This window comes from Protobothrops mucrosquamatus, unplaced genomic scaffold (assembly GCF_001527695.2).
Source record: "Protobothrops mucrosquamatus isolate PMUCROS unplaced genomic scaffold, P.Mucros_1.0 scaffold1880, whole genome shotgun sequence".
Lineage (NCBI taxonomy): Eukaryota > Metazoa > Chordata > Lepidosauria > Squamata > Viperidae > Protobothrops > Protobothrops mucrosquamatus.
In genome coordinates, this window is record NW_015388007.1 from 245,916 (window position 1) to 269,586 (window position 23,671).

Below are 23,671 nucleotides of genomic sequence, written 5' to 3' on the forward strand. Positions count from 1 at the left end.
TAAAACTTGTCATCCTTGTTGTTAGACAAGCTTATAATATAAATGCCAAACGTTTGAAAAAATCACCCATATTTCACTCATACACAACTGATGTGATATGACTAGTCTGCGGTTGGATACTTTGCTAAAGCGACATAAACTATTTTTCAGTTGAACAAATTGTACATGGAATTATATATATGCTGCTCACGCAGTCACAAATCTTATCTCCCTTGTTATGATTAACATCTGATTTTCTTATTTTATTAGCAAAATATCAGGAAATTCATAGTGCTAATATTTATCGGTTTTGCTTTGGCAATGAAATTCAATATATAAAGACCTCAACATGAAAAACTTTCCTCGGATGCCTTGGCTTAGTTGCACTTCATGGGATGATTTTGTCTTTACTCCTCCCTCTCTTTTTATCTCTTTCAATGAAAACAATTTTTTTCTGCCAATTTAATATGAATACATTTACTCAAAAAGGGGACAACTGGAATTTGGAGTGAGCAAACAGAAAAAACTATACCGTCTACTATTAGGCCTTGGAGACAGGTCTCCATCTGTCACTCCTAAGAAGCCAATGTATGAAAAGTAAGATATACAGAACAACTAAGCGACATAACCCAGAAATAAAGGAAGACTCGTAAAATCACGAAGTCAGTCATATATTGAAGAAAGCTTGTATACAAGAAAAAGAATATTTCAGCATGAGAGAGCAGTGCCTAGAATCCTGTCTTTCTGAGAGGAATACAACCATTCAGATGATAACTGCTGGTAAGTAAAGCATTGACTGCTGAAAATACATTGTACGTAAAGTTGGATGTATTCTTGGAAGCCTTAATTTTAGAAATGCATTCGATGGGGTCAGTCTCCATCATTTTTACTAGGATACAATTCAAGCTTTCCCTCCCCCATTTTAATCCCAATGAACATTCATTCCTTTTTCAAGCCTTGTGACCATGTTGGTGGAGGCTACTCAGAATTGTAATGGGGAAAAAAATGGTTAAACCTCTCCTCCTGATAAGGAAGTGTGTTGCTATCAATGTTGGGGAGGAGCATCTGTTATTAAATTGAACATCTGACCAAGTTCCATTGCCAAAATTAATGTCACATGCAGTCCCATACATCCCTCTCCCAAAAGCCAGTCCTGACAATTCTTGAAAGTAATTCTTACTAAGGGCAACTGTTTTTTTTCCAGTGTATTCAATGCATATGGACCAGAAGACTTCCAAGATCCCTTCCAACTCTGTTATTGTTATTCTGAAGTGTGTGTGTGTGTGTGTGTGTGTGTGTGTGTGTGTGTGTGTGTGTTCCAAGAAGGAACAAAATGTGAAACTGCTGAGGGTTACCACATAAATTATACAATTATTAATGGTAGACAGGACTTACAATTCATCATTAAATTAGTGCCACTAGGAATAACCCACATTCTATGATTTTTAATTATTCCGTCCCATTATTTATTTTGGATAGAACCAGTCATCTTGATAAAATGTTTCTGGTCTTTCATTGGAAGCTTTTTGTTACAAATGGCATGTGAAGATTCATCTTTTTTTTCTATCTTCTTTTTCTGTTTGAATTACTTACTTCTCCCTCTCTTCTCACCACTTTTAAATGTTCGTTAACACTTAAGCATTATATTTTAAAGAGGCAAAACGAAACTTAAGGAGTTTAAGTCTGTATCACATGGCTTTCCATTCTGGGTAATAAGAACAGAATGGATAAAGAAGAGATTTAATCTTCACCCCAGTTATATCCCTGGGTATGTCTACCTTGGTTTCTTCCATATGTGGGAACTACTACGGTATTATTTACAGACATGAGGGATAGAGGGCAATATTGTATAGAAGTCAAATCTACATCAATATTCCCAACTGCAGCCCACCTGTATTACTTCTAATTATTTACTTATTACCATACACACACTGGAATAAATCAAAAGTTTTAGGTCCCAAAATACATCCCCAAAACAGGGTTTGGCTTATTCACAAATAGGCTTATTTGTGACTATATACAATAGGTATTTCCCTCAGCTTTTCAAAAGTATACCAATATTTTAAAATATATTTAAATCAATTTAATTTTATTTAAATTAATTTATATGGCCCTTTCTAATAAGATGTACAAATATGGGGGGGAAAGTTAGGGGTATTGTCTGCTCCATGTTTACCACAGGAATCCAAATGAAAGCATCTGTAATAGATGGCTATCCAATCTCTGCCTGAGTAATCCACTCAAGCAGAGTCCATAATCTCTCTAATAGCCATTCCCATTTATCAACAGGCACAGCAACATAATAATAAAAAAAACACATTAAAATATCAAAGAATAAAAGCATCAGAAAGGTTAAGACCAAGACAATAAGCAAATTGCAGCCTGTTAAATGAGACAAATGTTATCCTAGAAAGCCTAGCAAACAAAAGCACAAGATTTTACACAGTGTGAGCAACTCAATTGGATTTTCACCTATCCTCTGGCTTCTACGGGAAATAAATCCGAAACATTATTTCCCGCCTCAGGTAGGATGACTGAGAAAATAGGTTGTGATGAATCTTGTTCATTAGAGGGACAACTTTAAAGCACAAAACACAATGAATCTCTACATTCATAGAGAATCCATTCTCTTCCCTGATCCAAAGTGCCATCTGTGTAAGAACATCAATTCTTTATAGACTTTGTGTATTTTATGTATTGTTCAGAAGAAAATATTCCACAATATTTAACAATTCCCAAATCACTGGATGAAATCCTTGAGTTTTTCCTTTTTCTCCTAGATCACATTTTAAAAGAATTTAATATAGGGATGGACAACCTGTGTATATACGGATACTTTGTATGACCTCCCAGCAGTTCCTGATAATTTAGCATCATAAAACTATGCCCAGCTCTGGGGATGTAAGAAGGATCTTATGCAACCTATGAAACAGGATTGCAAAATGTGTGTTTCAGGAACTGCGTGTGGCCAATCAGCATCCCTTTTGGGTCTCCCAGAGTCTGCTCAAGAACAGATGAAGTGGGTGGTTTAAGAGGCAAAACCCCTGAAACTTTCCACCCCCCAAGGGGTCCCACATTCTCACTACTTTGGACATGCAGTCCTTGTCACTGTGCAAAGCCTAGTATACAGTAGCCTTTAAATCAAGAAAAGTTACATATCCTTGTCTTAATTTCTAATATTTATTTTGGTATGAAAATTATTAACCATGATAATATTATTTCATACTAAACCTATTAGTTTTTAAGATGCCACAAAGCTATCTTTTTTGTGGCACCATATTTATAACCTTTGAAAGTTTTCATTAATGTTATTTTCTTTCAATATAGATGCCAAAGGCAAAATATTATTTTTAAAATACTTGGACTTCGTAACAGAAGCCAAATTCCATGGGGCAGTAGATGGCTACAAAGCAAATGATATACATGTTGGCACAAGCTTTCAGACTCATATCACTTACCGTAACTGGGAGCTTTCTTTCTGAAGTGCTCAAAGATTCATTGATGGAACAGTGAATGACTTTGTCAGAAACAATTTGGATCTCACAGGAAATTAGGCCAATTTTAACTTCATATTCATTGCTTTCCAGACCGAGGTTGTCAGGCTCTTTCTAACAAGAGAAATAAAGAAGAGCAACATGATTCTACCAGGGACTAAATTCAACCCTCAACATTTCTGAACTTTATTGACTTCAAAGCTCTCAGGTAGTACTTTTCATTTTTTCAAGGCACGAATACAAAACTCTCTTCCCATCCTCTCTATTTTTTTTATTTTAGCTAAGACATTAATGCCTATAAAAACAGGAGTTGTTTACCAATCCCTTTCAAATTCCCAGAATAGAAAACTTGAGCTAAAAAGCCTTGAACGCAAATTGTGCTTTTGATCTTTACCTGATAGTTAATATTGAAACCTAATGGGAAACAGATGAATAATAAGCTGGGGAAAAACAAAGGAGGGAAGGTAGTGCTTACATTGCCTGCTGATGAATATACTCTGCTTCTGAAGCTCATGGTACTTAGTGAAGACTTTCAGTAACCATACTGGCCTTCAAGTAGTTTTGTTTCTTTATCGAAATTCCCTTCTTTCTTTAAAAGCAACTATTAGAATGAGCAGGTTGGTGGTTTTTTTTGGAATAAGAATGTTTTTTCAATTACTATTCCGTCGAGCAATTGTTCCTTTGTTATTTTTTTTTACCCATATTCTTAGGTTGTTAGAAAAAGAACAAACTTTTACTTGAATGCTCATGGCTAAATGTTTAGTTTAATTGAGTCAAGTCTTCCTTCTCCAGCTCGTAATCAATGTAATGATTAAAGGTGACAATCTGCCTATGTCAGACTATGTTGCTTTCTCAAATTTCCTTCCCCTTGGAGGCTTAAATATTTTCACATTAAGCATCCTCCTCTCTCTCTGTGTCCATATATATACCAAATTCTTACATGAATAACAAGTGTCAAGGGCTCGCCAGAATGATGTTTAATCCATTTCTCTTTCTTGGCTGTGAAGAACTGGGGATCTGTATAGTATTCCATATGGAATTTGCTAACGTGTACAGCTTCCTCAGGGTATTCAAAGGGGAAAAGGCTCTCATCGGTATACAGGAGTCCATTGATGAAAAAGTCCACTAATGCTGGCTTGCTTCCAGTAAGATTGGAGGCAGCTGGAGAAGGGCAGGTAATCACAGTGTCTGAGTGAACTTTGCAGTTCTAAAAAAAAAGGAGAAAAGAAAGCAAATCAAACATAGACAACAGAGATTCTACAAAGCTGACAACAATTTTAAATATTTGCATTTGCCAAAACAAAAATAGATGCTTCCATCAACGGCCAATATAGACTGAAAAACTACAGTGTAATTCATCTTTACTGATGACAGTGTCTATGGAGATTCTCAGTCATCCAGGTCGTGGTTGTCCCAAAGGTGCTTTTTCAAAAGCCAACAGGACTTTGTTTTTCCTTGAAGACATTTCGCTTCTCACCCAAGAAGCTTCTTCAGTTTTGATTGAACGGTGAATCCATTCAGTCAGAACTGAAGAAGCTTCTTGGATGAGAAGCAAAACGTCTTCAAGGAAAAACAAAGTCCAGTTGCCTTTTGAAAAAGCACCTTTGGGGTTTACAGATGACAGAAGGTAAGAGAAGCTAGGTAAACAGAAACAAAGACTAACTTCCTGAACACTTGAAAAACATTGAATGAAAAATCTGAGAGAGAATTCAATTCAGCAAAACTTTAATTGCATTTCTTTGTTCATAATATATGAAAGTTAAAAAATGGGAAAAGCACTGATCAGAATTTTAAATATTATAGTTGCAAAACCCATATAGGTCAAGCCACAAATTCTGGTCCATAGGATATAACTGAAAAGAAAGCACCCAGTGCTAAAACTTGCGTTCTCTGGATTTTTTTCTAATGAAGAACCAGCATTCACTGCCCACCAAGGAGCTCTTTCTCTTTTAGCCTAACTTACTATACACGAGGATAACTAGGGTAGAGGAAATATGTTTGGTATTTTATTTTATATTTCTTTCATAGAGCTAATAGCAAAAAAATCAGATCTCTGAATATGAGCACTAAATTATCCCCAGAAAAAAGGACTAGAACAGTAGTTATGCAGTAGTAATTTTAAGTAAGATCGCCCTACCCCACTTCCCAAGTAATTAAGTTCCCATAAACTTAAAACTTTAAAATGCTGAAGGCATCTATATAAAACGTTGTCAAAGTATTGATTTAACAGCAATCCAGCTTATGTAATGTAAGATGTAATCATGGGAATGACTCAGCAGGGTCTGTGTCTCTTTAAGAGCCTTTGTATAAAGGGAAGGCTCTGCTGATCTGTTCCTCTGTTCCCAGCTGTTTTCTATTTGGCTAAAAAGTCCTTGAGGTTCAAAGGAACAAGTTGTTCTTTATTTCTGGGCGTCTTGCCAATTTCTGAGACAATGCAGCTGTGCTGGCTCAGGAATTCTGGGAGTTGAAGTCCACGAGTCATAAAAGAGCCAAGGTTGACTACCCCTGTTCTATTCTAATCCTCCACTAGACGTCAGTAGCTATTCATTTTCCAACTTTTAAAACAAAGAATTATTTTCTTATAATTTCATCAGTACTCTTCCAGATGTAGAATTTTAACGTTTTTCATAATTTTCCGATTTGTCCAGACTGTAGTATTATTAACTTCACTTCAATATATTTCTGTTCCCCATAAAAATTAAATCGCCACTTCTGTCTATGAAAGGGTGGGGATATGTCCCCTCCCTTCTCACTTTTGGAGGATTTTTTGCCTCTTGGGGATCTTTTCCAGGAAATCAATTTCAAAAATAGAGAAAAGAAGATCAATATTCTCACTCAGCTCCAACACTCTGTTCACAGTTGTTCTTAGTTGGTGCTTTTGGACTTTGGATGCCAATAGCTTGGGCTAGTCACCGGAGTACAGCTAGCCTTTCTCCTGTCAGGTTGGAGGGCTTCCCCCAGATCAAACGGATCAACTGCCATCATTCTGTGATCAGCGGGGGACCCCACCTTTCTTCGTTGCCTCTCTGGGGAGACTTTAGACCCATTTAGGGACCCCTGGCAGGGCGAAACCAGCCGTGGGGTGCAGAGCCCTGCAATTCCTCGGTTGCGTCACTACGATGCAAAACTGGAAGTCTCCATTTGACTGCTTTCTGAAGACTTACTGAAGTGTCATGATAAAAGATACATGTGGAATCATAAACTGCTTAATAATGTGACAGTAAAATTGTCTATAAAAACAGAAAGTAGAACTGAGGATTCTGTACTTACTGAATAAATATTTTCAGGGACTTAGATAAAGTTTATGTTTTCTCCTCTATTTCATTTCTACACATTTTGCTCCTTACTTTTTCAAATGACACTGGTGAAGACTTACCACTTTTTCTTTTCCAACAGAATGAACAACCATTGACACACTCTGAGCCATCAGAAATCCATTTCCTTCCACAGTGATGGTTCTGCCTCCACTATTAAATCACAATAAAGGGAAACAGAAAGGTAAGGGATTGGATGAAAAATTGAAGGGTGAATGCTATATATATGGGAGATATAAGCTTAATAAGTAAATTATTGTCCTAATAACAATTCTTTATAGAATAAATATTATTTTTATGAAACATGAAATATGTACATTTCCCCAGTACTTATTATATGAAAAACAAAACTTAGATTCAAGGACATAGAAATTTATATTTGTCCCTGAATCTTTGTCAAACGTTCACTTGACAAAAATAGTTTTTTTTCTCCTTTTAGGAGGACTTGACAACCTTCTGCTCTTTAAGTAGAAGAATAAGGTTTTTGATGTACATCACTATATAGCATTTTATTAACTTGGTGCAGATGCTTTATTTAGGACACATGGATTGTTTTATCCATATTGCACGTATATATAGGCTGTATATAAGATTTACATGTAACCAAGACATGCCTTCCCCACGTATATGAAAATAAAATGAAAAGAATGTGTGTCAGAGTTCAAGCCACATGCTTACATATTTGTATCTAGATGCAAATATGAAAGGCTGGGGATTGTATCATTATGTTATTTCATTACATACATTACATCATTTCTTTATCATCACGGTTGTACCAGATATTTATGATTTCATACAGTTCTATAAACATGCTCCTCTTTCTCTGGAGCAGTGGACACCAAAGGTCCTCAAAAACTGCTAGGCAAATCTCGACAATGACTATTTCTGTCTTTACCCAACTAGGTCTCAAAAATACACATTAGGTTTCTCTGCTCCTCCCCAGCCAAATCATAGAGAAGCATGATTTCCTTCTAAACATTTGCTAACAGCAGACTGAGACCAAGACAATCAGTGATACCGTATAGCATCCAGGAGTATTCAAGAAGTTACTGGAGCAGAAGATTATCAATTAATCAAGAAACATTTCGCCACTGAACTTGAATGGAAACAGAGTTTGAATACTTTTTTTTGTCTTGCTGGCAAACCAAAACCTTCGTCAGCAGGTGCTTACAAGTAAACAATAAGTTTGAATACTTTTCCCCTTAAAAGCTGCCTGTAGACAGTTAAATGTGGCGCCACCTCTGCAGAATCTATGAAAGGAAGTCACCCCAGAACATGCCACTGGCATTGGGAGCAGAAAAGGGGAAGGCCTATCTCCACTGGTTAACAAAAACCTTTATTCAGGCTTTCTCTTGCATCCAACCTTTTATTATTTCACACACTTCATGTCCCATCTGCTTTAACTATATTGGCTCATTAGAAAATAAGAACATAGCAATACATCCATCTAGCCTCAAAAATACTCAAACCAGAATATCCCATATAGGACTTCACAAATCATTTAAGCTTCTCTAAGTCCTAATATGCTGTTCTTATCTATTTTGTAGCTCATATTATTTCTGTGTAAACATTTGGGGGATATGGCTTCTTTGAAGAAAAATTCTACACAGGGTTTGATAATTGTGAAACAAAACTATAGCATTATAACAAGAAAAAAAAGCAAAACAAATGGAAAGTGGAATATGGTGATCATTCCTAAGCATTTCATTGCTGTCTTTGATTGAGATTTTGATTTGACTTCAGTACCAATGCCACTGGTACAGTATCATTTAACAATACATTTATTTCAATCTTAAACTTTTGTCAAGCATAAGTTGCTATATTTTGTAGCTGCTGACATACATTTTTGAGCTACTTCTCTTGATCCTCAGAATAAAACAATTAAGATAATTTTACATCAAGCACTGAGAACTGGAAGTGTCATTATTGCTCACTTTCAGAGATGTTTCATGCATGTTAAAAGTTGGTCCCTGTAATTAAAAGTCACAATTTTCTATTCCTCCAGTTTTGTGCATACGGAGTCAGATTACTTTGAAATCTGGGACAAATTCTATTGTTGGTGTGAATCAAGGAGAACTGTTCGGGTTTTAAATTAGTGTTAAGATAGAGAGATATAAAACTGTATGTTAGTATATAGAGAAACAAATTAGAGACTGTATTGTATAGAAAAATATGTATATATAGAGATTAAGAATTATATGTATGATGAGGAACAAATTGTTAGGAATATATACACTGGAATGTTACGTTATGTCCATCTTTGTTTTAACTGTTTTATAAATAAAAAACTTTTAAAAAAAGTCACAATTCTCTTTAAAGAACTACTAAAAATCAGGAGCTTCGGCCTTATACACACACTCTGAGTGACATGGTCTTGAGGAACACTTGCTCGTTTCTTTATTCACATTATCCTGTGTTATATTTAAATAAGTATTAAGCAGGGAGTGAATTCACAGACATTCAGAAAGGAACAGGAGCCTTGAGGCCTTGAAGAAGAAATGACATCAAAGGCAATGTATTTTAAGAGCAAATATATCAGTTTCTTAATAAAAAAATATGCAACCTATATAAGAAGTGAGGGCCAATAAAATATTATTTTATATGGATTTGCCTGAAGTTTTTATATGATTTGAAGCATATAAAATTAACATTTTTCTTATTACTTGGAGTTGGTACTCCTAGTCGAAACTGGGTTAAGAGTGAACAAGTGCTTGACTCATCAACTGTACTTTTCACAGCAAATCTTTCCAACAATGTTGAAAGAGTACAGTATATTGAGCAAAGGGGCGCAGGGGGTAAAAAATAATTCCTTCCATAAAAATGATTAATAAAACATAACATAATTTTTTCAGAAGTTGAACCAATATTATAGTTGCAGGGTAGGTTCTAGATCTGAATTTCATGCACTGACAGTGTTTTGGGTCACTGAACTATTTCCCAGCCAGCTGAGTGGAAAAAAAAATTCTTGAAGACCCTCGTGTGAGCAAGCTATTTCTAAGAAACCAGGCCCTGTTCTCACTGAAATGCACCAGGCCTTAATTGACCTCTTCAATGAGCCACTATACCAGGATAGTAGGTCATCTTCATTTGCATCACCACATTATGAATCTGGCCTGTGCCCCATACAGCTGCATCAATGACTGGATTCCAAGAATACTTATTGTACAAAGTTTATTGTATTACCCAAATTTCAGTGAAGAATGGGTATGTGGGGACAATCCTCTACCAGAAAGCAAAAGAGAAGGTGAAACGGGGTCAGTCTCTGCTTTGATGTACTTAGAAGTGCCTGACGGAGACGGATAACGGCCACGAGGCTTCAAGAGACCGTCCATCAATCCGCTAAGGTAGTTTGTCTCCAGCTGCGGCTTGAGCGAGAAGATCGGCAGCCTTTAAGGCTCTTTACAACCCGGTGCCGATCAGCTGCTTCAATTTAGGTCATCAGGAGGGCTCACGCTGAGGCTTCCCAACCTGGCGCCGATCAGCTGCTTCAATTTGGATCATCGGGAGGGCTCGCGCTGAAGCTAACCCTCCCTGCTCATTGTCAGACAGAGCCTGCAGAGGCCCCTGAAATTGGGAAGGGGGCCACCCTCAGCCCCAATCCCTGTGACCTCTTATAAAAGTAATCCAAAATATCCAGTATAGGTTCTTGTAATCATTATTGCGAAATAAATTAAGAAGGAAAATCCACTAGGGATGGTACAACCTGCTGCTAATCCTGGAAGGAAGCACGAAACACTCGTCTGATGAGCAAGAGACTAAGTTGTAAACTGGGGGGTTCTTGCACAGCAGAGGAATGGCAACTTTCCAGACTTAGTTTTATTGGAATAGGAAGATTAAGACAACCCACTAGTGGATTCTCCATCCAATCATGCTGGAGAAAGCCTGAGGACTTCTTCTGCTATCATTCCAAGTGGCTGGAAATCACCCCATGGGAGATTTCCTTCCAGTGCACTAATGATGGCTACATTCTGACTGTCATGTCAGGTCCTTGTCTCTATACTAGATAAAATTATTTGCCCTTGGATAAAACAGGCATGGAAGTTGCCTCTTCTCTATAATCTGAATTTCAGAATAATATACACAGCTTCCATGAATGCACTAGACTTAACCCAGACCACTTCTGCAAGATCTCACAGAGAAAGCTACCTTACCTGACTGGACTCTTTTTGGGGTTGATATCTGTTATACTTGGATTTTTCTCATACTGAAAGTTGTTAGAACCAATGCAAGACTTGTCTTCAAATTGGACACAGACAACCACGTGGGTAACAGTTTCCACACTTGGCATGGTACAAATGATGGCGGTATCAGTGCGACTATAAAGAAAGGATAAACATTTCTGAATATAACTCATGGATGTGCCCAGTGAGAATCCACGCTGCATGATATTCATCTGAAGGTTTAAAAGTAACAAAGGCTTATGAAACTGTGACAAAAAAAGGAAAGAATACTGAAGAATATATCTAACTCAGGGTTGGACTGTCGGATGCTTGGTATTCATTGAAGGCTGCCCAGAGTTGCTTGATTGTGAGATGGGTGGCATATAAATTTAATAAATAAATTCATATACAAAAAGAAATCCAAGTTCAGAGAACCCCAAGAAACATTGCTTTCCAATTTCTGTTTTTGAAAGTTTTAGCATTTGCAGATTATTTGGAAATTCTGATATACAGTATATTATACAAATATTGAGAAATAAATTGTAATTGCTATCAGATAGACATCCTCCATAAATTACTTGATCTAATCAAAAACTGTTTATTATTACAAGACAGTTATATATCAATATTGTATAGCACTAATACCAAGTCTAGGCTATCCATCAAAAGTATATCCTTTAAACATTGGAAAATTATCATCTCTACCCCAAACCCAATGGATACTTTAGAAAACGCATTTCTTAGAAAATATTCTTATTCAATTAGTTATTTGTTATGAAAAGTATAATTTCTAACCTTTACAGCTGCATCACGTTTCATTCTGAGCAGTATTTACCTGATGTCTCTGCATTCTTTTGTAGTATTGAGCAAAACTCGAAGCTTAGATCCTATACTGAGATTATTTCCTGTGATAGTTACTTTGGTACCACCAGCTTTTGGTCCAACAGATGGAGACATAGATTTCACTACTGGAAGCTAAAAAGGCAAAAAAAGAGAAATGTCAAGAAGATACACTGGTTTCCTAGTTTGTAGTGACATCTCCGTTCAGAAATGTAAATGTTGCAAACATTTAAAAAATTGCTTGTGACAGCTCCTATTATCATTCTCCAACAAACCAAAGATGTTAAAATATCATAGGGAAAAATAATCCTAAGTTAATTGCTTGGAAATCAATCACACTATTTAGTACTGCATAATATAAAAACTATTAAATGATATCACTGTTACATTACTTACAAGATTAATGTAAAACGTTTGGAAAGAGTTGTCCTTAACAGCCTGTCTTTTCATTTTTGTCTCACCTGAATCAGACACAGTGAACTGGATGAGAGTAACAAGTTGCAACTTCATTAAGGTAACCAAAAGTATTATTGGTGACAGGATGTTTACAAAAAAAAATATGAATCTATTTGTGAGGTTTTTCCTTCCATATGATACCTATGCTAACATCATTTCAGTACCACATATTCTTTATATTCCCCCCCCCCCCCAAATTATTCTAACTTGTCAACTCCTTCCACCTGATTTAAATTGCTTTTCCAAAAGCTACTTTCTGGCCTGATGGAAAAAAACAACAACAAAACTCACAGATCTATCAGAGAGACGTCCTTTACATAGAATAGGATAACCTGTTTATTTTAAGAATCATTTTAGTGTAATGTGCAGGTTTAAGCATCACTGTAAAAGTAGGTAGATCTGGGTATCTTTGTGACAAAGAAGATTCAGATAGTCTCTTTAATTCTCATAAACATTCAAGTACTCAGTGGATAAGGCATATTTAAACTTTATGTTTTTATTAATTTACGATATATTCCACATTTGTTTGTGCATATCACTGGAAATCACAACTTTTCCTTATGACAATTCATGATTAAGAACTCAATTACCAGAAATTACGTACAATGTAAGAAAATTTCTCCTTGGATTTTCCTTCTTTGCTCACATTTACTGTCACCACATCGGAAAATTCTTCTGTTGCTTCTCCAGTCCAGCAAACAATTCTATGTAAAAAAGAGATTTTGACTGAAAAATAAGAAATGTGACCAGACTACAAAGTATGTCAAGTGTAGACAAAATATGAACTTATGGCTCTTTGGGTATTGTTTTTGTTTTATTTTTAAAGAGCGTTTACATTTTTTAAAAGCTGGCATACTGTATTATTTTTATTTCCAAGAATGCCTCTATGCCTTATGTGGGCCTCATAAGCATTTCTGAAAAAATAATAAGTCACATACCATTATTCTGTTATAAATTCTTTATTATCCTAGTTTCTGAAGTAATGCAACAACTTGAAATTAGATATAGCAATTTAAGTAAAACAGGATATTTAGGAATGGACAATTCCACCCAAATCTGATTAAAGTCAGAGACTATATGCCCATTTCAGCTGTTTCTCATTCGTAATTACTGATATTTCTGAAATTCTGTTACCAATTCTTATGATTACAGACTCATCAAAATCTGGCCATTATAGTCTACTCTTGAAATGTGCAGTTGACTAAAAAAACAAAACAATGGTGTTGTTTTTTTTTAAAAAGTAATGTGTCCCGGTCTTCCCATTATTGCCCTGTGATGGCTTACTAACTCTATATTTCTTAATATGCATAGATGATATAGATGTGGACATGATCACATGAATGTACTTTGAATTATATATAAACATATCCAAATTCATCTGATTTTTACAGATTATCTGGAAAGACAGAATGACTCCATATTTAACATCTTGATTCAGCTGATATGTACTTGCTTTCAATTCATGAACTATGGATGTGACGGAATGATTGATCAATATTATTCTGTTTGGTCAAAGTTTAATGATATGTTTCAAACATGTCCTGAATGGTTTTCTCTTGATTTGTAATATGCTCTTGTTGTTATTTTAATTGTTTGTTTTTGTGGGTTTTTTTTTTTGCTTTTTTGTCTTTTAGGGTTTCCTCCCTTTTCCCCCTCTATTTTGTAAATTTAAATAATACTTTTAAAAAGTGATTCCACTGATTTAAACATGCTATACACTTCTGCTTGGAATAATGATCTAAAATGTAAAGAATGTCTGCACCAAAAACCACTGCACTGCTTTAATTAATTAAACCATAATTTTTTCATTAGTCCTTTGTCCAATGTGCTATTTATGCATTTTTCATCTTCGTGTAGAGTTTTCCTAGAAACTACAATATGTTCTTTGGAATATCGCTAATACCAGATACAACAAGGATTTTTGTTTTCTACTAAGTGGCTGTTATTGTCAAATGATAATATTGCTGTGGTGAATATATACAAACTTAGCCAGGGGTGTTGTGGGCTGGTGGTTTAAAACTGAAGATGGCAGCCACTATTCCAGTCACCATATCCCTTCTCCCCCACCCTCATGGATGCCCTGTACTCAACTTTATTATCTCATATATGTTACAAAACAGAGAGAATGGGAATAATTTCTGTAGGATAAACAGTAGCCCACAATATAATATAATAGCCTTGGTAAGACCACATTTGGAATGATGCATCCAGTTTTTTTGATCGCCATGATATAAAAAAAGATGTTGAGACTTAGAAAGAGTGCAGAGAAGAGCAACAAAAATGATTGGGGGACTGAAGCTAAAATATGTGAACAATGGTTGCAGGAATTGGGTATGTCTAGTCTAGGAAAAGAAGGACTAGGGGGACATGATAGCAGTGTTCCAATATCTCAGGGGCTGCCACAAAGAAGAGGGGATCAACCTATTTTCCAAAGCACTTGAAGGCAAGACAAAAAGCAATGGATGGAAACTAATCAAGGAGAGAACCAACCCAGAACTAAGGAGAAATTTCCCGACAGTTAGAACAATTAATCGTGCAACAACTTGGCTCCAGAAGTTGTGTGTGCTCCAACACTGGAGGTTTTTAAGAAGAGACCATTTATCTGAAATGGTATAGGGTTTCCTGCTTGAGCAGGGGGTTGGACTAGAAGACCTCCAAGGTCACTTCCAACTCTGTTATTTGTTATTATAAATGTTGAAAATGTACCCTTCTCCTGCACATGAGAAAGAAAGACTGTCATGCTGCCCAACATTATTGCTATTAAAAGATCTTATACTGAAGAAGAAGCTGCAACAGTGGCTATGAGGGAGAACATTTTAAACTTGGCCAGAAAATTGAAGGGCCACTGTAGGAAGTTATAAACTTAATGATGCTTTAATTCATAAATGCCCAGAAGTAGAAAATGTATCAGGGACAACACTAAGCTGTAATAGCATGTTCAGACATTCAATCTCATCCATTTCTTTTACTTACGATGCATTTTTGGCATGGCTATGTATATTTTTCTTTTTCTTAATTCAAGCATACTTATCTCTACCTATATCTATCAACTCTCCATAATGTATATAATCTGTGTTTCTTTCAAAGTAAAAATGTCGTTATAGTGCTTTTAGTAACAGAACAACAAAGAGTCAGTAATTCTAGATTGCTTATTTGTTGAACTTTTTAACCTTGGTTCTTGAGTGAGTATAGAGCATTTTCAGAATATAATATCTTGTGAATTTCTCCTATAAGGATGATTTCATTCCAAAGCAGGATGTAGACAGTCACCTCAATTGGTCTGTGAAGACTGTCTAGTTTTGATAATGAAGACAACTGCAAAAAGGATGTGGATGTGAAGCTAGGGGGAAAATTGATAGAACTGTAGAAATTATTTCTAAACTATGACAGCATGGGGAGCAGCTGTGTCAGTTTTATTACACTTGTCGTCCTCAGTTCCTCCCTGTCTATAAGAGATGAGAAAGGTCTGAATTTTGTGGATTACAGTTGTTTGTTACACAAAGACAGCTAACTAAAGAGCAACTTGTGCTTGTCAGTGAAGTATTACTATACATAAAAAGTAATTTCCTTACTTAGGTTATATGTGTGTTTTAAAAAAAATCCCATGAAATGTATGTGATTTTTTAAAAATCGGAATAATAATATATAGTACAAAGAAAGAGCTTGAATTCTAGGATGTGAATGCTTCAATTTTAAGTTTTAGTTTTGTTACCTATAATTTTGAAGGAATTTTCTCATGAAAAAAAAATGAAAAGATCAAACATTTTGAATATGTACATATATATTAGTGATTTCTTCTGGAAATGGGGTGGCCCGAATAATTTCCATAGGAGACAAACCGCCAAGCCAGCGTGGTGACTTAGTTTAGAATTCCCTATGTGGGCATAAGAGATGAAATCCAACTCCTCTTGAATGATGTTGAACCTTATCTAGTCTCACTCAGGTGCAAACCTTCAGTCTAAGAAGATTTCTATGTAAAGGCTTAGCAATAAAACAGCTAATTGATTTCTTCAATATGGGTCTGGTTGTTTGCACCTGATGGTTTCATTCACTGGATGAGTAAGCAAATAACAGCAGTTAGTAGTAATGGTAACAGAAGTTAAGGACTGAATATTCTGTTATCAATTTACATATTAACAGAATCATGCAATCTTCTACGCAGTCATATGCCAAGCCATATTATACCTGAAGCCTGAAAGGATCAATCAGTTAAAAAGGACAAAATAAACCCTTCCCATGTATATGATTTCAAAATAATTCAGCCTGAATTACTCACTCTTCGGAGACTATATATCTGTCCTGAAGTGGTGAGCATTTCACATTTCCTATCTTGACAGCATTAACAACATCACTGAATCTACGGCCAAGATTTCTCCCTCGAATCGTGATCTGAGTTCCTCCTTCCAAGGGTCCATCCAGAGGCTCAATCTGCAAGTTCAAAGGAAACTTAATGAACACAGATTAAAACAAAGGGAGGGATTTTTTTATTCGCTCTAACAAATAAGCCATATCCTTAACATTCATATATGATTTAAACTTTATATGGCTTAATTTTATACCATCTCTCATCCTGCTAGAGGCGTGGTGGCTCAGTGGCTTAAAAGTTGCTGGAGAAGGTCTATACCAGACATGTCAAACACAAGGCCTGGGGGCCGGATGCGGTCCACGAAGTGGTTTCATGTGGCCCGCAAAGCCATCCTGGAAACAGTGAGGGAACGGCCCCCACTGTCTTGGCTCTGGCCCAGGGCAGCCGGGAGCCAATGTACAATTTTGTAATGGCCATCTTGGCACTTGCCCCGGTCCCACCCCCTTCTGCCAGAGACCCTCAGATCTGTCCCACTCCTGCCCAGGTCCCCCATAGGCACCCTTGATGTGAATGATGTAGAACTGGCCATCTCCACCCAGCAGGCTACACCCACTCCATCCACACCCACCCATTAGGCTGCACCCACTCTGGCCACACCCACCCGGCCCCTCCAGGGCAACCGCAATGCTGATGCGGCCCTCAGTGAAATTGAGTTTGACACCCCTGGTCTATACTCTGCTGGTTCAAGTCCTACCATCACATGATGGAGTGAGTTCCTGTCACTTGCCTCAGCTCCTGCCAACCTAGCAGTTTGAAGGCATGTAAATGCAAGTAGTAAAACCCTCAGGGGCTCCTTTACATTAACTAAAGTATCATTTCATAACAGTGTGAAAGGAATGTGAAAAGCAACAAGATTAGCCAATGAAAAATATAGATATACTGTAACATTCTTCACAATTGATTCAGGACCGTTAATCCCTAACATTTACATTATCTGCAATGGAATTACCCATTTTGTAAATGTGATGGTCAGAAGCTGCAATGGTATTTCACAACAATACCAAATCTCAGGGGGGATTTCATTTGTTACCACTTATTTTTTCCATGAACCAAAGTCGCTGATTTCACAGGATGTTTGAGCTATCTTAATAACCTACAATTAGAAAAAGCATTTTGTGACAAACTTATAAAAACAACTATAAAGCTGGTGAAGGCTACAAAGGAACAGCAGCCTTCCTTCCTGGAAGTTCAGTTACAAAGCCTGCAGCTTGCCTTTCCCTGTAGCTGCTGCCAACATAACATGACGTCAGCCAGGGCAGAAGGTCAACAGCGGAGGCGTTTTCTTCCGCTAAGCTGCTTAAACTTGATAATGTCCCTGACTTCACTGCTCCAGTAGGGTTACAGTTGTCCTCATCTTCCTCCTCACAGGACAACTCTAGTGACACTATAAAAAAAAACCTAGTTTATTTTTGAAATGGAATATACAGGATCTGCTAAGGAAATAGCATCCTAGTCTAATAATGTTAATGCTGATGATTTGTTTTCACTAGCTGCTTTTGGCAGAGAGCAAGAGGCTCAGTTTCCTACACTGTTCAGTGGAATTGAGTGGGCCTAATTAGTATTTCCTCTGCATTGTTAGACCAAAGAAACTGAAACATATTTTACATATTAATAATAAATTAGCTTCTTGATTTTGAACAGATGAGGAACCTACCAACTCTAAGCTCCCTGGGTTGATTAGCTTTTTCTGAATTAACTACTTTGTTCCATTAAAATTCTTTAATATGTTGCTGGTTTCCTATATGGAGATTGCTAAATAAACTGTATACAGGTCCTCAACTTAAAATAGTTCACTTAGTGACCGTTCGAAGTTATAACAGCACTGAAAAAAGTGACTTATGACCATTTTTCACACATGATTGCTGCAGCTTTCCCACGGTCACACAATTAAAATTCAGATGCTTGGCAACTGACTTGTATTTATGACTGTTGCAGTATCCCAGGGTCATGTGATCACGACCTTTTGCGACTTTCTGACAAACAAAGTCAATGCGAAAGCCAGATTCACTTAACAACCATGCTACTAATTTAACAGCTGCAGTGAGCCACTTAACAACTGTGGCAAGAAAATGGGGCAAAATTCACTTAACAAATGTTTTGCCTAGCAACAGAAGTTTTGGGCTCAGCTATGGTCATAATACAGGACTACCTGTATTGCACTCGTAGATTTTGATTAGAGAGAAGAGAATGGAGATATATTTTATCACTTCCACACGCTTCAAAAAGCTGAGCTACTGACACAGATGAGGAGATTGATCATACCACACATTCATCATACCATAGCTAACAAGGAGTGAGACATGTGAATTCAACAGGAGGAAAAGAAAGGTTAACTGGAAAGGCTATTTGAAGGACTGCATGGTGAACTAGGAGGGCTGGAAAATTCATGTCCTGAATACTTGCTGATTGCAAGGTGTGTGTCCTGCGACTTCCTGATTATTTACCGTGGGTGATAGAATGGCTGATTCTTTTTTAAAAAAATAACTAAATACAAAAACCAAAGAAAAACTACACAAAATTATAAAAGAAGAAAAGCCAAAACCAGAAACAACATATACAGCATATATTCACATACAAACATACATATACAGTTGTACAGTAAACATTTCAACGGATGGAAGCTATAATTTGTTGCAGTCATCATAGCTAATCTGTAGTGACAAATTCTGCAAAGCACCAAAGAGTTGGAGCCACATGTTTCTCTGTCCAATATTGAAAAATGGAATGAGGAGTGAGTGCTTCTTGAGGAATAATCAGAGACTGTAAGAGGAATATAAGGCAGCCAGATTCCAGAGAATTAGCCCACCGAATGAACTAACAGGGACAAGTGATTAGAACTCCAGCATGGAAAACTATAATCAAATTTAAAGTTAAAAATTTTACTTGGCAATGTGAGAATATGGAAATAAAATGAAATCTTTTCAAGTATTGCTGCGCGAAGAAGCAAGAGCGAAGATGAATGATTAGGATGATGCAACATAATCTCCAAAGTCTGCAGCTTGTTTTCCTTGAAGACAACCAGGCACATATTTGCAGCAAATGCAAGTTTGTGAAGGAATCTCTTCCTTCCAGTACATATAGATGACACTTCAAAGAACATCTACAAGCATTTATTATCATACAGGTAGTCCTCGACTTACAACCGTTCATTCAGTGACTGTTCGAAGTTACAATGGCACTGACCGTTTTTCACACTTACGACGATAGCAGCATCCCCATGGTCACATGATCAAAATTCAGATGCCTGGCAATTGGTTCATATATATGACGGCTGCAATGTTCTGAGGTCATATAATTTACCTATTGTAACCTTCTAACAAGCAAAGTCAATGGGGAAGCCAGATTCACTTAACCACCATGAACTAACTTAACAATTGCAGTGATTCACTTAATAACTGTGGCAAGAAAGGTCGTAAAATGGGGCAAAACTCATTTAACCAATGTCTCACTTAGCAATAGAAATTTTAGGTTCAATTGTGGTTGTAAGTTGAGGACTACCTGTATTACCTGAGATTCTGAAAACTTTCAGAGAAAACACGATAATCTGGACACTCAACTAGCATTTTTACCCATCCTTCCAGCTCATGAATAAATATAATGAAAGGAAAGAAGAACACTACAAGTCAGTAACTAACTATGCAAGTGGTATCAACAGAAGAGATTGGGTAAGATAGTTAGTTATGCATGCTGTTCATGTTCTTGTGGAGAGCCATGGTGCATCTTGCTGCACAAGTATGTGTTGTTGGTTTTTATCTGTTTTCTGCCTTTTTTTCTCTTGGACTTCAAGTGTAAAATAAGGAGTTGCTCTGATGAGCATGGGCTATATACCTTTACCCACGAAAGGTTTTTTGTTCTACGTGCCATTGAGTACTATAAAGGTAATGCATCATAAAGTAAATTTAATTTGGATTCTGAACCATGACTTCAGATTCCAAATCAGTCTTGAAGGCTAGCTCCTTATTTTAGTCTGTAATATTGGGTAGCAGAGAGCTTTATTTTTAAGTGAAAACAGTTGTTGGTGAATTATGGGTTCCAGGAGAGACTAGAGAGAAGATAATCACCTCTACTGTTTTCAATAAGTGGGAAAGAATAGGCTGATAGAAAAGCTGAAGAAGAGACTACTGAAAAATTGCAAAGCTATTTTTATTCCTGAAAACATTAAAGATACCAGAGACAGAGAAAGTGGCTCATTTGGAATTGCTTATTTTAAATGTTTTTTTTGTAATTGAAACCAATTAAAAACTTCACTGAAAGCAATACATTTGTTGCTCGAATCTCCTGATAAGAGCAGGGTGGAGTTAAAAGAGATAGTTACTGTCTCTCATGAAGCAAGACTAAATTAATTCAAAAGTGCTGATAAACAATGTACTAAAGATGTTGAAAGGCTGTTGAAAGGGAATGGTGATTACCTGGCTGATAAAGAGAGGAGGGGGGGGGAGATCTTAGTAGTAAATTGGAAACAAAACATGAGGCGACAAAATGATATGGCTGGGAAGAAACCAAATGAGAATGAGATGGGTGGTATCTATATCTAAAATGAATGAATGAATGAATGAATGAATGAATGAATGAATGAAGTTTTCGGCTACATAATCAGCGTTATTTGCAAATCATCTTTGGGGTCATTGTTCTGCTTTGGGCACACTCCATCTTGAATCCAGTGACTAGTTTTGCATAGAGTACCACAATGTTAAAATGATTCAATGGTATTGGAACAGCATATTGCAGAGAAGTGCAACAAGGATGATCAGGAAATCAAAACCTATCAAGAGAAATTGACTGTTTAGACTTAAGATGACTGGGTTGGATATGACAGCATTCTTCAAATACTTGAAAAGATACCACACAGAAGAAGGTCCTGTTCTTTCTCAATCCAGAGTGTAGAACTACAATAATATACAAGATACAGATTCTGACTGCATATTAAAAGAAAATTCTAAAAGTAAGAATAGTGTGAGATGGAACTAATTACCCAGAAAGCAAAAGACTCTTCTTTCTCGGATATGTTGAAATGGATCATAGGCACACACACCTGGCTACAATCCTTTAATTTGGAATTTGGCATTAAGCAGAATGTTAGACTAAATGGGTTCTTCCAACACTATGTTTCTATATGTTTACACATTATCTCCTCAACAAAAGAGATTCTACATGTTGAAAATCTATCTTGTGTGAACACTATTTTTTCCCCAAGTAACCTGGCTCTTTATTTTTTTTTTAAATAAAGTTTTAATTCTTCCACCCATATAAAAGGAAATTTTATGGCCGCTTAATCTTTTGCTGGATGAAATCTAGTGTTTGGAAGATTTGAACTTGTATAATGCCATACAACTCTAATGGATCTGGATAACTTAAAGTGGAAGGAATGACATATAGATTCCCTTTAAATTAATGAGCATAATTCCCATAATCCTTGACAGGAAAACACATTTTAATCATGTTATAAAAATGCTTGCATTCCTATCTCAGGTTTCAGGACATATCTCATTTAAAAACTGTGATCCATGATTTTCTTGTAAAGGGTGTTCACATGATCATTCATTGATTCTATCATTTATAGATAGCCAAACATACAGTATCTGCTACAAAGACCAAAATTCAGATTCCTTCCTCATCTTCTATTCAGGACACCAGGTTTCTCAATTCTGCCCGTAGACCAGGGGTAGTCAACCTTGGCTCTTTTATGACTCGTGGACTTCAACTCCCAGAATTCCTGAGCCAGGAATTGAGGTCCACGAGTCATAAAAGAGCCAAGGTTGACTACCCCTGCCGTAGACAGACTCTCCATTCTTTGTCTTTTACTTTAAAGCCTCAAGAGTTGAAATACAGTGAATACTGCAGTGAATCCAAATTTTACCTTTCTAATTTCAGGAGGAGGGCACATGGCTGGGATCTGGAAAAATTCAGTATTTAGTCTGCAACTAGAAGTGATCTCGCTCCAAATGCACTGATGACCAAGATCTTCTCTCCCAAGACACTGAGAACAATCAGCACTTCCAGTTGCACAATTATAAATCTCCACTGGGAAAAAACAGATAACATATGCTAAAATTAAAATATGCATGATCCCTCCCCGATTCCAGCAACATAACATTTAAAACCCAATGGAGGAATAAGAGATTGTGCAAGAGTTTTCTGATGTGATCCTAAAGCTTTTCCAGAAATTCTTGGCACTTCTCCTTTCTTCACAATTTAATACTTAAGCATTCCCTTTTTGTCACACTGTGCTGTTTTTAAAATTCTAGACCACTTCATGAGAACCAACTCTGCACTATAGCATCCAGTAAGAAAAAAAATGTAAATTTTCAATAGCAAACATTATTTAAAATGCTCAGTGTGATGTGTACAGGTCACTAACTTGCCATCAAAAGGAAGGGAAGGGAATCAGGGAAACTGAGCCTTATAATGGTGATATGAGAACAGATGTTAGTCCTTATTACAAAACTGAACATCAACAAGTCACCAGGTCCAGATGGTATCCACCCAAGGGTTATTAAGGACCTTAAAGCTGGGACTGTGGACCTTCTAACTAAAACATGTAACCTGTTTCTACTCTTGGCCTCTGTAGTTGAGAACTGGAAGTTGGCCAATGTAACTCCAATTTTTAAGAGCAGCTCCTGGGGAAATCCAAGAAGTTATAGGCCTGTCAGTTTAACATCTGTGCTGGGGAGGAGAGTGGAAACAGCTATTAAAAATTATACTATCAAACATCTGGAGACACAACCCATGTTCAAGGATACCCAACATGGTTTCACTAAGGATGCTCCTGTCTAACTAATTTACTAGCGTTTATTAAGGGTGTTAATAAACATGTGGATAAGGATAAGTCATCAAAGACTTCTCAGTAAGTCTTCTGGTTGAAATTCAAGGTCCTGTTCATCACCTATAAAGCAATCCATGGCTTAGGGCCAGGCCACTTCTATTATTTATTTTTTGTTATATTTGATCTAATAAATAGGTTAAGCTTCAGGTCTCTTCCTTCAAAAAAATTGGAATCTTTGTTGGAATCATGTCATTTCAGTAGCAGCATTTACTCTGTAGAACAGGATCCCTTGGTGTTTT

At 36.7% G+C, this 23,671-nt stretch overlaps 1 protein-coding gene across 1 annotated transcript in view; it reads right to left on the reverse strand.

Moving 5' to 3' along the window:
• The window catches only part of PLXND1 (plexin D1), a 135,050-nt gene that overhangs the window by 71,495 nt on the left and 39,884 nt on the right, over window positions 1–23,671 (reverse strand). Inside the window, exons 13-20 of the mRNA XM_015823471.1 lie at window positions 22,467–22,630; window positions 16,520–16,671; window positions 12,848–12,947; window positions 11,783–11,922; window positions 10,939–11,103; window positions 6,850–6,940; window positions 4,414–4,680; window positions 3,438–3,587 (exon numbers count right to left, since the gene is read on the reverse strand). Of these exons, the coding sequence (XP_015678957.1) occupies window positions 3,438–3,587; window positions 4,414–4,680; window positions 6,850–6,940; window positions 10,939–11,103; window positions 11,783–11,922; window positions 12,848–12,947; window positions 16,520–16,671; window positions 22,467–22,630 (1,229 nt within the window). The remainder of the gene's footprint in view (window positions 1–3,437; window positions 3,588–4,413; window positions 4,681–6,849; window positions 6,941–10,938; window positions 11,104–11,782; window positions 11,923–12,847; window positions 12,948–16,519; window positions 16,672–22,466; window positions 22,631–23,671) is intronic.